This window comes from Agelaius tricolor, unplaced genomic scaffold (genome assembly GCF_023055355.1).
Source record: "Agelaius tricolor isolate 1412-34295 unplaced genomic scaffold, bAgeTri1.0.p SCAF_14, whole genome shotgun sequence".
Taxonomy (NCBI): domain Eukaryota; kingdom Metazoa; phylum Chordata; class Aves; order Passeriformes; family Icteridae; genus Agelaius; species Agelaius tricolor.
The window spans coordinates 9,953,362-9,969,752 of record NW_027269274.1 but is presented as its reverse complement, the minus strand read 5'-3'; the positions used below and the strand labels follow the sequence as shown (position 1 = coordinate 9,969,752).

The window sequence follows — 16,391 nt, the reverse complement described above, 5'->3', positions numbered from 1 at the left end:
GTCTGTAGGCTTTATTATTAAATTCAAGTATTGCATGTTTTATATCCAGGAATAATGTAATGTCCAGGTAGTTTGTAGCTTTCACAAGAACTAGTTTCCTATTGTTGGGTTTTGTTTTCCTGCAAATATTTCTGTTTTGGGAAGCTGCTCCTGTCTGTGTACTGCTGCCAGCCTGCCATGGGTTTATTCCCCATTACTGACCAAAGAAGTCAGTTGCTTCCTTGCCTCTCTAAGATAATTTGAAAAATATAATGAATCAACCTGACCATTACAGCCCCTTGTATTTTAAGGAGACTGGGGGTTACCTGTGCATTCCAAAAACAGACAACATACTCTTTTTGCCAAACTTTATTTTGATCTACAAATACAGTACAAAAATAGATTTTCTTCTGAACATAGTTACATGAAAGCCATTTTCTTACATCTACTCTGTGACAATGTCCAGCAATGACTAAATTGTTTTCCCCTCCATTTTTGAAGAGACTGTGTCAGTGGTCTTTAGATACATACTGCCAAAGACAGATCAGTATTTCTACTACAAAAGTGCAACAAAAGCTTATGTAGATTTAATATTCCTCTCTCAACAGAGTTTTAATGTTATGATACTGGATAACAGGAATTCTGTGGTTCTAGTGAATTTTGTTCCATCAGTGAGATTTAGCCAGTTTTACGTGTTTTGCTCCAGAACAGGATCTTGATAAGCAACAGAAGCAAATATGTATATATTCAAATTGCTTAAGAAGACATACTGAAGCCTAAGCTGGTAATAAGGACAGGGCTTCTCCCTTCCACAGCACAAGATTTCTGAGAATAAATAAAGATGGCAGGCTCAAAAGCCAAACTTATATCACAAAATGCAAGTACTCTTTAGAAAATACTAATTCTTCCATATTCTGATTTTCGGGGTTTTTTTTAGACCTTAAAGGAAGTGTTTCCCCCTTGAGACAGAAAGGCCAGAACTCTACCTCACCACTGATTTGGGTAAGCTATGGATCAAAGCAGGCATCAGCATTCCTTTGGCCACCTCTCTGCACACAGATAAAAATCACTGGATGCTTTAGTACTGAGCAAGCAGGAAAAATGAAAACAAGAAAAATGGGAAATGAGACTGTTGATGACAGGAGTGCCTCAGGAAACTCAACTATTAGTGCTGAGTGACACAAAAGAGAGCAAAAACCCCAAGGAAGCAAAGTGATCTTGGGAGGTGCAGCTGTTCTCCCAAGGACAAAAGGAAGAATCTGATAGCTAAGTGATACCTGTGATCTCAAAGGAAACTGGACACTGAATTAGGCTGGTCCCTGCCTGCTCAGAAATACAAGTGCAGAGGAAGGGCCTAAGGCCCTAACTGGTAAAGGATACTTTTATAATGACTACGTTTCCTGCATCTGAGAACACCAAAGAAAAGCTTGTGATCACAATTTCTCAAAAGGGAACAACTGAGCTGCTTCTCCTCTCTTTTCTCGCTTGCTCTTTTTGGTTTTTATCTCTTCTTGTTTCTCTAGCTGGCGATTCTGGGGCCAATACATGGCTGTGCTCCCCACTGTGCTCTCTGAGCTTGGAGCTCCTTCTTCATCAGAGGAGAATCCCCCTCCTTTCTCTGTCTCAGGTGCTGATGGCTCAGTCTGGAAAAAACAGGTGTGAAAATCAGAAAATCACTCTTAAGAATCACTTTTAACTGCCCCTTTCTAAGAGGGCTTGTCTTCGGTCACAGTGACACTGAATGACCTACAGAAGTTGGTTGCTCTGGTTTGAGCTTCCCAACCAAAGTGCTTTTATTTCTCAACATCAAACATGCTTGCAACACAAGCATTTTTGACAACAGAAGAATAAAACGAACCTGTTTTAAAAAGATCAGGCTTTTCATCTTCTTGCAGAAAAAATTAAGAACTAAAACATCTAACTAAAAAAAAAGTGCCCCACTCTCCATCTGTTAGCTACATGCTTAGCTTAGAGGAATAAATCTTGGAAGAGGTATGACAAAACAGAAAATAGTAATAAAATTAAAAGCATTCATTCCTTGTTGAACAATAACAAATCTTTGATGAATGTGACCACACTGAACTTCTGGCCTAGCTTTTTTGACTGGCTGAATACTTTTGAGCAACTACAGTCTGGAAATTTTATTCTACAGTTAAAATAACCTCTAGAAAAAGAAATGATTAATAGAAATGAAGAATACCTTGATGGAGTAGCGTTGCTTCAGTCTCTCTCTGATGAGAAGTCCTTTTGTCAGCAGCTTCCAATTGCCTAGAGCTCTTTTCTCACGTTTCTGTGGGGGATTGTTATGGGAAAGAGAAAAATTTACTACTGTGAATTTCAATGTATTTATGCACATGGAAAAGGAAAGCTTTAAGATTTTTAAACTGTCATCAAAAAAGCCTCATGCTAGTTGCTTACACAGCCCACTCTGTTTGACTGCCCACTTTCAATGAAATTTACTTCATAACAATAAGGAAGCTGCAAAAAATAATTCTCACCTCCTTCTCCTTCTTTTCTATTTCTGCTTGTTCATTCTCCCAGGCAGCAACAAGGACCTCTTTATACTCCTCACACACCACATAGCCATCAGTACTAGGAAGGAGAACACAATTCTCTGTCAGCTATAAGAAGGCAAAAAAAAGGGAGCAAATGCCTGCTGACCCAGCCCAAAAGCTACTGTCTGTCTCAAAGGATCTGCAACAGGTCACATGTTCCCCTAACACAAGATACACAAATTCTGCAGGACATCAACATCTGACAGGTGCAAGAAAGCAGCTTTTACATACACTGGGTGTGAGTAGCCACCATGAAAATCAAATCCAGTGATGGCTTGGGCACAGTCAATGTTCAACTTCCGTGCCACTCTGTTAAGGTTTGGCAGTTTCAGCTGCACACAGCCCACAGGTAACATGGATGGCAAGAAGAGATAGACATTTCCATATTCATTGCGAGGAACCTGTTATGGCAAGATTAAAGACAGATGGTGATAATTCTGCTTTCTGGAGAGAGGTGAAAATACCTGCTGCAACTCAGGGACTCTCCCCTCCTGACCTGCTGTATTCCACTCCAGTATTCAATTAATATTCACATGACAAGGTACAAGCCTAGATTTTAGCTGCATGGTTATTTCCTAGCTATGTCCTCTGCCCAAGCTTTGTTACTCAGGCTGTAACGCAGAGAATTAGCAAGGCAAAACATGGGCTAGGAAGATCAGATCAACAAAATGTTGACTTTAGTAGTCTACACTCACTATCTTGTGAGTGAGTACTTGTAAAAGAAAGGCCTCAGTAAAGTTTTGACTATTTATTTCTTCCTGTGAACATTTACCTATAAACTGTTAATCCTGAATCCAGATATTACTGGCTGATCTCACATCTGAAACATAAAACTTCTGGAAAAAAAAAAAACCCAGAGCTCCACATAAACCCCCTCCTCTAGCACCAACCCTCTGCTTCCCCAGCTACCTTTCCATCCACTGCTATGGGAGGCTGATACTCCTCTGTCTGCCAGCGGCCAAACAGCGCCAGGTCCTCCCGGTCCCGGTTCGCCGGCTCTGCCAGGCGCGCCTTCCTCGCCCGGTTGGAAAATCCTTTTACCATCTGCAAATGCAACAACCAGGCCTGGAACATCACAAGAAGCTGACAGTGGTTTCAGGTTTTCCTAGGACACTGAAGGAGAAGGTTCTAGGAGACCACAAATGCTATTTCCTAGCTTCAATATCCATTGCATACAAATGACAACCCATGGCACCTGCATGCAACAGGCAGAGATCCAGCAGTGCATTATAAAACACTGGGATGGCCTCTGGAGAAGGTGAAAAGGGAACAGGTCTGCCAGATACCCTCGAGGTGGGAAAAAAAGAAAGCTGTGCTTTGGGTAGGATGTAGGAACTATAGGCACAGCAGGCAGACAGCACAGCTACCATAAACCATGAGAGCATGTGTGAAATCCACAGAAGACAGAAACAAAACAGAGCTGAGCTTGAGCTTTAGAGGGCAGATGGATTGCACAGGAGGAAGTCAAACCCTCTTACCTTGTAAGGCACTTCTCCAATCCTCACCACTCGAGCTTGCTTCAGCCAAGTGTCCCTGGAGTGCAGAGTGTGTATGCAGTCTCTGAAAAGGCCAGAAAGAAGCAAATGTCAAGAGTTTTCAAGTCATCCCAAACAGATCCACAATAAACTTATACTAGGAATAGTAAAAAAGCTGTATCTTAGTGATACACAAATGCTGTCAGAGCAGCTAAATGCCTCACCTGTTTATGCATGTGGCCTGAGACTACTGCTGATACCATCATGCAAATTAGCTCTCCAGTTTGTTACAAAGATCACAGATGCAAGTGATATTTAGGTGCACAACTCACCTGGAGTAGACAGCCTCTCCCCTGCAGTACCCCAAGATAGCAGCTGTCTCGGGATAGATGGCCTGGTATTTCAAGAGGTGCCTCTTCAGTGCATAGAGAGGGTGGTTTTTGTACTCTCCAATTGCTGTTGGTAGAGGCTGATCTTGAAGCTTCACTTGAAACTGTAAGAATTATACAGAAAAGAGTAATTTCACAACTTTTTCACTACCCTTTGTAAGAAAATGACTATAACAGGAACAAAAGGAAAAAAACACCAGAAACTTAGCAGAGGAGCCAACAGACCAAAACTTGCAAATAAGTACTTAGATGTGTACCCTGACCTATGTACTTCAAAAACTCTGAGAAGACTAATGCTAAACACTACATGAACCTCACTAGTAAGTCTCCAGCACAAGCTGTGCAGTACTTCTGCTATGCAAACTTGTCTGAACAGTCTCCATCATTTCATATTATTTCAATTTACCCTTATATTCAATCTCAACATTTCAAGTTCAAATACAAACCTCATTCCTCATGGGAAGAGATTTCTAATGCATGTCCTGAACAACCTATTGCCATTTACCTCATTTTCTTCCTTCTTGTCTCTCTCCACATAGGGACTTTCATAGGGCTGCAGCGTCTCTTCCCACCATTCCGGGTCCACACGGCTCTTCCTTGTTGAGGTCATCCACACTGGGTCATATCTCTGTGTCACATCCCTGACACTCCCATCGTTGTCAAATCCCACGACGTAGAAAAGCGGCTTTGTGGCATGTGCAAAGCACAGCTGGGGCTGGCCCACATTGCCATGAACACAGTCTACACAAACCCACTTGTCCTCAGGCTCAAGGAAAACCTCCAGCCACTGGTCTGTGCCCATGGCTTTCCTCACTTCCTGCTGTCCTTCATCCTCATCACTAGAAATGATTTTGTTTCTCTTCCTCTGTGTTTGAGGCAAGGCTGGAGTTCTACTTTTTGCTGGCTTAGTCTCAGCTCCATTTGAATTTTCTGATTGCCTTGTTTCTGAAGTCTCGGTTTTTGACCTATTCACAGTTGTCAGCTTTGAATTCTGGGAGGCCTGTGAGCTTCTCCGCCTCTTAGGGACAGTTTCAAAATCCTCATCAGAGACATCACTCTCCTCCTCTGAAAGCTCAAAGTCCGAAGCACTGCCCTCATCACTTCCACTCTCCTCCTTGTAACACACTTTGGAAGCCACTCGTCTCCGGCGGTCGTTCTTGGGCCTGACTGGCACATCTTTTTCTGCTGAACTGTTCTCATTATTTGATTCCTTCTGTTCCTGGCTACCTTTAGTCAGCTTTGACTTGTATGTCCTTTCGGCCTGGGCAGTTTTAGGTTTCTTTGGCTCCTTGTTGTTTTCTTTGCTCTCTGAGGATTTCTCGTCCTGCTTGCCTTTTTTGCAGGGGCACGTTTTTGCCACAGCTTTGGGTGTTTTGGCAGAACTCTCCTGTCCCTCAGAGGTGCTGCTGTGAGACAGCCTCTTGGATGAGCTCTTTCCCTGCAGGGAAACAGACCAGGTCACTTTTATCACCACAGCTAAGAATATGGTTAAAAAAAAGACTGAAATCAGCCCAAGGTTCATGCAGACCAAAGGCTGGCAGACACAGTCAATTCACTTGAAAACCTCAGGCAACTGGCTGAAGAGAGGTGTATTCATGCAGCAACAGTTGCCATATAAGTTTTAAAGAAATGTAAACCCACTGAAATGTTAAGCAATCTTTGCTGAAACACTGAAATGAGTGGCTTTTTTAAAGAAGAAAATTAAAAATTAAGGGTGTGCATTTTCTGCAATGTAGACAGAACCTTGGTTCATGCAGTAAGTGATTCACTGCAAGCTGTAATAGCCAGAAAGTTTTTTTAATCCTACTAAATCAGTGACCTATTCCTTATTCCACACAAACAACAAAAACTACCTTTGGTCTTGTCTCCTTCAGAGGAATAGGCTGAAAAGACAGCACGAGGCGACACAGCAGCTGTAAAGCTCTCAGAATAATTAAAAATATCTGCAAAACAATTTAAATGGAGTAATTTAATCACAGGAGGTCTCAAAAATGCAAGAAAAATAAGAAGCTACAGAACCACTTAATTCACCAATCCGCTTTCTTCAAATCCAACCCGCCCCACCACTTTGTGTATGACCTGACACACAGCATCCTAACTCACCAACCAACCCTGCACTTCCCAGTCTCTTACATGAACAAGCTCCTCCTCATCCTGTGCAGCATAGATGGCAAACCTCCTCTCCAGTGTTGACTGAAGGGGCTCTCCTTTTTCAGTGGAAAGCTCATCATTGACAGTGAAGGTTCCAACGAACCTGAAATACAAGACACCTGCTTATTATCCAGTGTTTCTGACTGTATTCTTAAACTTCTGAGTTCACCCTCTTCTTCTCTAAAAGGACAGCCCCTCTCACCCTTGTAAACAAAATTTAAAAAACCCTGTAACATTTAAAAACCCTGTAAAATTAAAAAAACTGAAACAGGCAATAGAAAATTGCTAGTTACAGTTACCCCTCTCCCTGAACCCTCGCTCTACATTCCATCAGAAGGGAGTTTTACCATTTCACCAGGTTGGAAAGGTAGACAAGGCCCACTTGGCCTGCAGGCACCTGGGTGAAGCGCGCGGGGACGATGGACAGAGCGATGGCGAGGAGATCTGGCTGGCTGCAGATCCTGTTCCTGTAGAAACCATTTGCTAATAAACACAGCAAGTGAACCTGAGAGGGAAGAGTTTAAAAGTGAATTTGAAAGAGATTTTCCTTATTGAAACTACTGCCCATGGTAATGACAAGGAATACTTCACTGCTCCTTTTAATAGGGAGATAACAATGAAGCCTCCCAAGCACTCTCAGTGCTGTCTTCAGAAGACAGCAAAGCACTGAAGTCTTTGCAAGTGTCTCCCACTCTAAACAACTGGCAGTTTAAATCCCAACAGAATGAGAAGATATCCCTCTATGGAGAAACATACATCCTACTCATGTGCTTTGAATTAGAATTTTACTAACACAGGCACTGGTGCTTCCAATTCACAAATTAGGAAGAAGCTTAATGAGCATGTCAGGACTACAACTACTTTATTTTTTCACTTCTAGCCATTCTAACTATTTTATAAAAATTAGTTTCTTTTGATTACAAATCAGTTCAGACACCTTTATGCTCAATTTCTTCCCTGCCATGGTTCTCTGTGACAAATACCTTATGCGTGTCCTCACGAACCTCCTTGCTGAAACGTTTCATCATTCTCCGAAGGTACATCTCAAACTCAGCTTTTCTTTTTTCTCTGCAGAAGATTACAAAAGAAAAGAGATGTTGTGGGATTTCTGTGGACCTGCCTTTCTTGGTTCCTGAACGGGATCAGTTCACAGAGAGAATCCATCCCAGAGAATCTTCTGTGCACATTTAAGGAAAGGTTTAGTGACAGGCTGTTTAAGTTTTACAGTAACACAATGTCATTCACCCACAGCTCTCCTTGCAGAGATCTCCTGCTGTTCCTTCATGGAAATGGAGACAGTAGGAAGCTGAAAAGCCTCCTCCATTCCTGCCAACTTCCACTGAAGCTTTTTGATAGAACTGTCAGTGTGTAAACTGTTCTTCATCCCACAACCCTCCATCATTCCAACTCAATGGTCTGCACCAAGTGGGGATTTTCACCTGAACACAGCAAGTCAGTGACAGTCAAGACTTGGAGTATTTTTAACTTCAGCCTTTAGCAGCCCTCTATCACCTCCTTGTTCTTACCTCCTTTCTCTTTTCTTCACCTGCTCTGGGGTTTCAATCTCTATCTCAACAGGATTGCTTGGCAGCCCCACTGATGGAAGAACAGCAGCTTCTTCTAACTTATCTGTAGCAGGTTCCTGAAGTTCTGTAAAAATAAAATAATAAATTATACGTAAACATGAGATAGATTACCAGGGAAGCCTAATGACTGGATAAAACTTACGTTTTCCTTCTCAAGTGTTCAAGCAAGTTTAAATAGAACACATCCAGTAACTATGAGCTCTTGGATCTTCTATAACACTGTGTGTGCTAAGTTATTTCAAATAACTGTGGGATGCTTGTCACCTGCTGTTGAAGAATCACAAGCTCTTAAAAAGTGCTTAACATGAAAAAAAATGCAATTGTTACCTTCCACATCCTCCCACTCATCTTCACTTTCATCATCATCCTCATCATCCTTGTCAGTATTGTCTTCATCCATCTCTTTTTTAACAGGAGATTCTGTCTTTAATTTCATCTCCTTCTGAGGATGCTTCAGTGAGTCACTGTTAAAATCATCAAAACAGTGGTAGCATCAGGAAACAGAGGTGCTTGTTTATCAAAGACTAAAAATAGGGAAATAAATCAAGCATGACCTCTGCATCAGTAACAACAGATTGAGTATTTGACAATCAAACCACAGAAATAAATAATAATAAAAAGATCTTATAGACTTGAATGATAAATAAATTCACCTGCATGTTTCCTCTTTGATACAATTTTCTTTATTTCTAGCATTCTTTTTAGTTTCTTTTATTTGTGATTTTGCTTCTACTCGTTTTGAAGGTTTGGAAGTTTTTGCTGAGTTGGAAACTTCAGTATCACAGTCTTCTCCCTTTTTCCTAGCTGAAGCTTTTGAGGTCTTTTTTATACTGGGCTTTTTCTCTTCAAAATCATCTGCATATGACAAAAGAAATGAAGATTAATGTTAAAGTATGGAGTTTCATCTCCATGGCAATCTGAAACAACATCTCCATCGACTTCATTAGAGGCAGCTTCAGAAGAACGTGAGCACTCACAATGCTGAGCATGTCATTGTTTACAAATAGGCAGGATGTGAACAGTGAGACTATTTGGAGGGAAATACTTACGTAACTCACAAGCAGTACCTAACGATTCCTATAGTCCAAACGACAGAATCGGCAGAAAACCAAGCATCGTGCTTGCCACTCACAACAACTAATTGGGGCGTGACGCTGCTCAGGAGAGCGCGGCCGAGATGAAACAACCCTGCACGGGCTGCTCAGCCTTTACAGCGTGCGGGGCCCGCCTCAAACACGGGTTTAACGCCCGGGATCTGGGGCACTGATCCCACTGCCGATAACAAACACAGCCGATAACCCTGCCGATAACCACCGCCCTCCAGCCCGGAGTGCTCGTCCTTCCCGAGGCGCGCTGGCACCGCTGCCCCCCGACCCTGCGGCCGGAGCGGCTCGAGCGGCGGCGGTGGCGCAGCTCCGGCCCGCCACGGCCTCCCTGCCGCACTCACCCTCCTCCTCCTCCTCCTGCTCGTCCTTGTCCTCCTTTGGCAGCCTCCCGGAGCGCCTCTTTTTGGTGGCCGCGGGCCGGGGCGATGCTCGGCGCTTTCTGGCCATGGCGCTGCGAGCTCGGGCAGCTCCGGCCCGGCCCGGCCCCGCGCTGGGGAGGGGAGGGAAGGGAAGGGGAAGGGGCCGGGCCATAAAGTCTCGCGGGCGGGCGCGGGAGCTGGTTTGAAAGATGGCGGATGAGGTGGACCAGGTGAGCAACTCTCGGCACTTTCGGCCGCTGCAGGGGAGGCGCGGCCCCGGGAGCGCTTCCCGAGCGAGGGGAAATCCCCGCTCGGCCGCGGGGCTTGTGCCGCTGCCGGGGCGCGGGCAGGGCTCGCTGCGGGCCCGCTGACCCCGGGCACTGCTGGGGGAGGGAAAGGGGGAAAGCTGCTGAGGGCAATGCGCTGGGCTCTGAAGGATGGGGGTAGCTAGAACGGAAATATGAGATATACGTGACATATGGAAGATATAGAGGAGGTCTTCACCCTTTTTTCGTTGTGATCCTCGCAGTGCGCCTTTCTCACAGCAAGGGGCCTCAGGCCGCTCTGTGTTGAGGTTTCACGGCAGCCTCGGGGCCCGGCCTGGCTGCTGTGCGCCCCAGCGAGGGCTCGGGAGCGGGGAGTGTGCAGGGCAGGGTGTGCGAGCCCCCGAGTGTTAAAAATAGGTTAGAAACTGTTGTAAAGTAGTTAATAGATCGTTAAGCATGTACTGTTAGTTTGGTTGTGGTAAAAGGTGTTAAAAGAGTAGTTATAAGAAATACGGTACTCAAAGTACTATATTACACATAAGTGAAGTGCGGCACTCCCCAAGCAAAACAAGCCAGCCTGGACAGCACTGTAATGGGCCAATCAAGAGCCTTAAACCCTCATGCAAATGAAGGATCCAAATATAAACCCATCCAAAGAGACAAAAAACAGGATAAAAAGGGGCTTCTGACCCACTGAAGCCATGCCTCTCCATCTGGGACATTGGGGACTGAAAAGAAGCCCCAGCGCTGGTGCTGCAGCATCCTCTACAGGAACACTCCTGCTCAGCCCACGGGCTTTAGGCCTTTCTTTTTCTTATAAAAGTTGAAATCACTTTAGTACTGAGAGCCTGCTCCCATTTTTATCACCCGGGTACTGCCCTGTGCTGGCATCACTGTCAGCCTGGGTTCTGCTCGTTCAGCTGCACTGTGCCATGGCATAGCTGTGCTGCTGGTTCCTGCAGTGTAAACTCTGGCTGCTGGTAGGAAAAAAAAGTTCACAGAGTTATAAAATGGATTGTGTTAGAAGGGACCCTAAAGATCATCTCATTTTAGTCTCCCTGTGTGTGGGAGAAGGAATTGCTGCAGATTTGCTGCAGACTAAACTGAAATCTTTTGACTCACATTGCTCAGAGCTGGTGAGTGTCAGTGGAGTGGTAAATCAGCAGCACTCAGATTCACCAGGATGTGATGGAATGATTTCAAGTATTTGCACCTGTGTTTTCACTCCTTTGTTTTCTGTGTCTCACAAACATTGAGGAATGGAAAAGTTTACAGGTGGCTTCTGTACAAATAATGCTTTTTTTTTTTTTAGCAACAAACAACAAATACTGTAGAGGAGCCACTTGATCTCATCAGACTCAGTCTAGATGAGCGAATCTATGTCAAAATGAGGAATGACAGAGAGCTTAGAGGCAGATTACATGTAAGTAAAACTTTCACAACATTGTCATGTTCATTCAGCTAAGCACCGGGCAGCTTTTCTTTATGTACAACAGTCTGTTAAACAAGTTTACCTGTAATATTCCACTGGTTGCTGAAAAAAATAGTTTTAAAACATGAGTAATTGCATCTCATGCTTGAAAATGCAGAAGTGGTTGGAGGAAGTAGGTTAAGAATTGTCTTAGTTACCATAACTGTAATGTGATTGGTGGAAAAATCTCATTTCCTCAGTACTTTGTCAGCTGTTAACTGCTACCCTAGAAAATCAAGAGATGTATTTTGTTTTTCCTATCTCCTGAATGATAGCAAGCAACTGATTCACTGCTTTTGGCATCTATTTCTCTGTCTGTGAAATAAGCACTAATGCTGCAGGCCTCTTCATGTGATGTACCCTGAGGCCTCTTCTAGACTGAGGTCATCACTATCAAAGAAGAATCCCTGGGGGCACACCCTGGGAGGTGTGATGGGACAGGTGCTCAGCTGGGTTCTCAGGTTCTTGCTTTCTGTTAAGTCAGCCTCCCTGAGTGCTGTGCTCTGCTGGGGCAGAGAACCAGTTGCCCCATGATTTAACTGGGCCTCAACTCCTTTGGAAACACAGAGATAATGAGAGATCCATGAGGGACACAGGTAGTTTGCACCGTGTTTTTGTGAGGCTTTTGGGACATGTGTATAAGGTTTTGTAGCACTGCTTACCCTGTAAGTTGCCCCAGGGCAGTCAATTCCAGGAGGCTGGACTGGCAGCAGTGTGGAGCTGGTTTAATGTTAACAAAGTCTGTCTGTCTCTGAAATCTTGTAAGTGATCTCATAGAATGCTTCAGAGCTATTTCCTGCAGGTGTTTCAGTGAATGTAAATGTCGTGCATTCTTTTTCCTGCTGCAGAGTTCTCATTTGTTTATGTTTGTATTGAGTTGTAACTAGAACTGATAGTGCTATGTTTTGGTCAAAATCAGACTAAACTATTTATGTCTCAAAGTCTTGATAAAATTCTCATTTTAATAAACTCATTTTTGAATTTTGGAAAACATAGTAAACTAAACTTAATTTCTGCAGGCATATGATCAGCACTTAAATATGATTTTGGGTGATGTGGAAGAAACTGTGACTACAATAGAGATTGATGAAGAAACCTATGAAGAGATTTATAAAGTAAGGACTGAAAAAGGAGTTAATTTATCCTCACAGATTTTTTTTATTTAAAACTACATTGTGTTATATTGTTAAAGTAGTTTATTGCTGACTGTTTTTTGAACCAAGCTCTAACAGGATTTGGACAAACTATTATGAAAGTACAGAGGATATGTAGAGACTTGGTGTTATTGTTTTGTTCTCTTCAGCATGCCAGCACATTGAGTGTTTGTTGGAGTTGTTTCAGATGTATTTTTATGATTGAAATGAATGTTTTGTAAATGTAAACTTTTCTTTCCCTCTTCACAGTCTACCAAGAGGAATATTCCCATGCTCTTTGTCAGAGGCGATGGCGTTGTGCTTGTTGCTCCCCCGTTGAGGGTTGGTTGAAGCAGCAAAGGACTTAACCTTCTTGGAAAGTTCCAGATTTTTGGACAGTGGTTCATGTTTCAATCATGTCTCAAAATTCTGTAAATGTTTTTTATAGGATATTTTTGTCAGTTCTTTTGAAAAGGGGAGGGGAAGGGGAGCCAGTTTGTCTTGCAGAAAGTACATTTCAATTGAAGCAGTGTAAAACCCCACCTAATCTCAGAATTAATGTAAACTGCTGTAAATTGCATTCCTTGTCACATTCAGTAAAAGAATCCCTAATTTTTTTTCTATCTTGGCAGTAGCACTGTCTTTTTTTTGTTGTTTTAAATAAATTTTGGTTTGTCTTTGAGATTTGATTTGTCATGTTTTTTGTGTTGGTGGGGGTCTATGTTCTTCCTTAGAGCTAGTGCTTTATTAGGTTGTAGTATCAGCCTCACAGTCAAAGAAAGCAATATATTCAGTGGCTTGTTTTAACTTCTGTCCTTACTAATACCCAAGTCTTGCAGATTACTGGTTTTGGGGACAACACTACATCAATCAATGGTGCTGCAATTTATGGCTCTATGTTCAAATTTGTGATGTGTATCCTCATTGTAGGGAAATGGTGTTTATATGAATCTTCCACCTAAGATAAGGAAGATGGGCTTCAGTGCAATGTTTTCAGATATTTTCATTGTGGCTTTGTTAATAGTTGCAGTTTGTAAGGCCATAAGTAGAGACTGAGGTTGTTGCTCACATGCTGTTGAATTGCCTGCTGCATTCATTTCCCACTGTTTGTACCATGTTTCAGTTCTTGAAGACATGAAATTCTGCTGGATGCCTAAGGATGCTCATAAATTATCTGTAGTGAAGGTGCACTAGGACCTGAACAAAGCTCTTTTTTAATACTTGCTTTCCCATGCCCACCTTGTTGCAGTTTACTTTCCTTCTTGTGTGAAAAAAGGACACTTCTGCTATAATTATGTTTTAGAGTTATATGAGAGATGTAGGTCTCCACTTCCTACAAAGCTTGACTTTTGATTTAAACTTAATTACTTAGGTTCTCTGTAGGGTTAGCAAAAGCAGCTTACTCTGGCACTTTCTCCTACAGTTAGAAATCTTCATAAAAGGCTGGAGCTTGAGGCAGTGGTGAGGAATGCAAGGTTTGCCAATAATTTTTTTTCTCCATTCCTTTTTGTACTTGGATTTTTGTATTGGAGGACTGACATGATACTCAAAATGCTGGCAAATCAGGAATTTCTACCTTAATCAATTTTAGAATTCATATCTGTTAATAACACTGGTAGACTCTGAGAATGACAATGGATGTGAGTCCCACATACCCTTTACTTGAGCCATATTTGCCTGCATAACACAATTATCTGTATGTACAATATTTTTATATCACAGGATATCAGCACAGTGGAAAAGTCAGCTCACCTACATAAATCTCTGGAAAACTCATTAAAAATTGTCTCATTTGTTACCTGCTACTTTTTAAGTGAGAGATCATGGTGGTTGGCAGCTCAATTATTGTCTAATTGATTTCTTGGGTATTTACTGCCTCATTATAAAGATCTGTTACTGTTTTGTGGCCAGTAGCATCCTTGATCCTCTGATTTGAAATGAGCTGTCTGGAGCAGGAGCCAGTCTAAGTCTCTCCTCCATCATAAATGTGGATTAAAAAAAAAAAAAAGAAGAAAACAATCATCCCTTCCCAAACAAACAAACCCCCACAAACAAGAAAACAACAACAGAAGAACATCACCCTAAATGAACTCCTGAAAAAACCAAACAACAAACCCCCCAAATAAAATTTAAAAAATCCAAAGCATTTGAAAAGTTTTTTGCAGTCTGGTCTCTTTCATATTGTTCTTCCTACTTTTTGATCATGTGTTTGCTGTATTAACCATTTGTCAAGATATCTATTCCTGGTGAGTTTGAAAAATAATTTATGTTAATTTTCATTTTATATTTTCTCAAGTTTTTTCAAATCTCAAGGCCTCTTCATATTGTCTTATGTTTTCAGTCTGCTAGAACTTTTAATATTATTGAACTTCTTGAAGCTTGGCTTTCTATTTCTAGCAGCTTTTTATAGACACTAGTAGCCTTCTGGTAAGTTGTAGCCTTTGGACTGCATCTCTTTTATAGATGGCAGAATAATTTCTTAGTTTGTCTTTAAAGAATTTCTGTTCTTCCTGAAAACATCTCACTGTTGGGAGCTCTTTTTTAACGAGACTATTACTACACAATTCCTTATATCAGAAGTGCTGATAGAGTTAAACCTCTGGTGTCCTACTGTTTTTGTGAGTGTTTGCTATCTTGAAATTTCTCTGTGGGCTTGTGAAATTGATTTTAGGATCTGACTACTGCAGGGCACTAGATGGTGCTGCTTTTCCTCAAATTCAGCCTTTGTTGGCTTTGATATTTGAAGCCTGTGTCAACAGGCCCTGTACTTGTACAATTAGTCATTTGTTTTTAATTAGGATGACACTTGCCGACAGTTTTAAATTAACTCTGCTGCTCACCCAGAAGTAAAAATCAAAATATGTTTTGATGTTTATGTAGGCACAGAGCAAGTCCCCACAAGAGTTAAAGTGAAGCAGTGCATGTGCCTTGCTTTGTCAGAGGTTAAGATGCACGAGCTCCAGGCTGGCAGCTTTTCTCAGAGAAGAATTAGCTGAAGAATTGCACCATATAGGATAAACTGAGCTTGGCCCCTGCGCTGCTGAGCCCTGCTTGGAGAGGAGCAGCCCTTGTTGTGTTGGTTCTGCTGCTGCACCCACTGATTCAAGTGCTGCCCACTGCCTTCACTGGAGAACTCCACTGCTGTTCAAATTCAGCCCAGGGGAAATGCCTGCACTTAGGTGTTTCTGTACATTAAACTCCTGAAGAGACAAATATTTCAGTTTATTTCAAGTCACCGCTGGTGCCACCTTTTTTTTTGACCCACATAAATAGATTTTGAATCTATCCTACATATTTAAAATATATATAATTTTGTTCTAGGCCATGTAGGGTTTTGGGGGAATGTGTTTTGTTTGGTTTTATAAAAAGTTGAACAGGGATTACATTACATATTTCATTCCTATTCCCTAGCACAGGACAAGCCCGGGATTTGGACAATTCAGTTATAGTAAGCCCTGATCAGTGTGAGCATTGGCAGGCTGCTGCAGGGATTCAGGGCTGGAAAAGCAGGACAGTATTGATCATGTTGGGAATTCTGCAACAGCACTTTCTCCTCTTGGTGCTTCTGTTTCTGTTCTGTAGATTTCATTGGAAATCTATCATCTGAAATACTTAAGAGAAAAAAACTGGTAAGCCTTCTTACTAGATTTTCCTTACTAGAACCAGAGGACTGGGAAGGGAGCTGATTCAGTTCAAGATGACAAATGCTGTGCATTGTTTTTTGAACTGATGATGATGACATGTACAGAAAATCCCATCAGACTTATTAAGGTTTTAAGGCATTCATGCCAAGATCACTGATGGGCTGAATACATCATTACTGAGGGTGTAGGACTCCCATGTTTCTAAACAGGAAGCTCCTTTCATATGCTAAACAAAAAGAATGGGAAAGAAAAATAGAAAGTTCTGCAGAAAATTGAA

The 16,391-nt window shown here is 42.2% G+C and overlaps 2 protein-coding genes across 2 annotated transcripts; one reads left to right on the top strand and one right to left on the bottom strand.

The window, feature by feature from the left end:
• Positions 1-333: 333 nt before the first annotated feature.
• Positions 334-9,762, bottom strand: XPC (XPC complex subunit, DNA damage recognition and repair factor). The gene is made up of 16 exons (XM_071439626.1): positions 9,583-9,762; positions 8,789-8,990; positions 8,463-8,599; positions 8,076-8,199; positions 7,533-7,617; positions 6,897-7,054; positions 6,532-6,652; positions 6,252-6,341; positions 4,904-5,836; positions 4,342-4,502; positions 4,013-4,094; positions 3,444-3,578; positions 2,766-2,935; positions 2,478-2,571; positions 2,180-2,269; positions 334-1,622 (listed from the first exon to the last, which is right to left on the bottom strand). The coding sequence occupies exons 1-16, from the start codon at positions 9,686-9,688 to the stop codon at positions 1,413-1,415; spliced, it is 2,898 nt and encodes a 965-aa protein (XP_071295727.1). The 5' UTR covers positions 9,689-9,762; the 3' UTR covers positions 334-1,412.
• Positions 9,761-13,152, top strand: LSM3 (LSM3 homolog, U6 small nuclear RNA and mRNA degradation associated). Its single transcript, XM_071439632.1, has 4 exons — positions 9,761-9,830; positions 11,179-11,289; positions 12,357-12,452; positions 12,741-13,152. The coding sequence occupies exons 1-4, from the start codon at positions 9,810-9,812 to the stop codon at positions 12,819-12,821; spliced, it is 309 nt and encodes a 102-aa protein (XP_071295733.1). The 5' UTR covers positions 9,761-9,809; the 3' UTR covers positions 12,822-13,152.
• The last annotated feature ends 3,239 nt before the right edge of the window (positions 13,153-16,391 follow it).

Excerpts from the sequence above, each read along its gene's own strand:
- XPC (XM_071439626.1), bottom strand. The coding sequence starts at position 9,688 with ATGGCCAGAAAGCGCCGAGCATCGCCCCGGCCCGCGGCCACCAAAAAG. Across the intron at positions 2,936-3,443 it reads CCATAGCAGTGGATGGAAAG|GTTCCTCGCAATGAATATGG; the intron begins GTAGCTGGGGAA and ends TTGCCATAACAG. Across the intron at positions 1,623-2,179 it reads AGCAACGCTACTCCATCAAG|ACTGAGCCATCAGCACCTGA; the intron begins GTATTCTTCATT and ends TGTTTTTTCCAG.
- LSM3 (XM_071439632.1), top strand. The coding sequence starts at position 9,810 with ATGGCGGATGAGGTGGACCAG. Across the intron at positions 9,831-11,178 it reads TGGCGGATGAGGTGGACCAG|CAACAAACAACAAATACTGT; the intron begins GTGAGCAACTCT and ends TTTTTTTTTTAG. Across the intron at positions 11,290-12,356 it reads AGCTTAGAGGCAGATTACAT|GCATATGATCAGCACTTAAA; the intron begins GTAAGTAAAACT and ends TAATTTCTGCAG.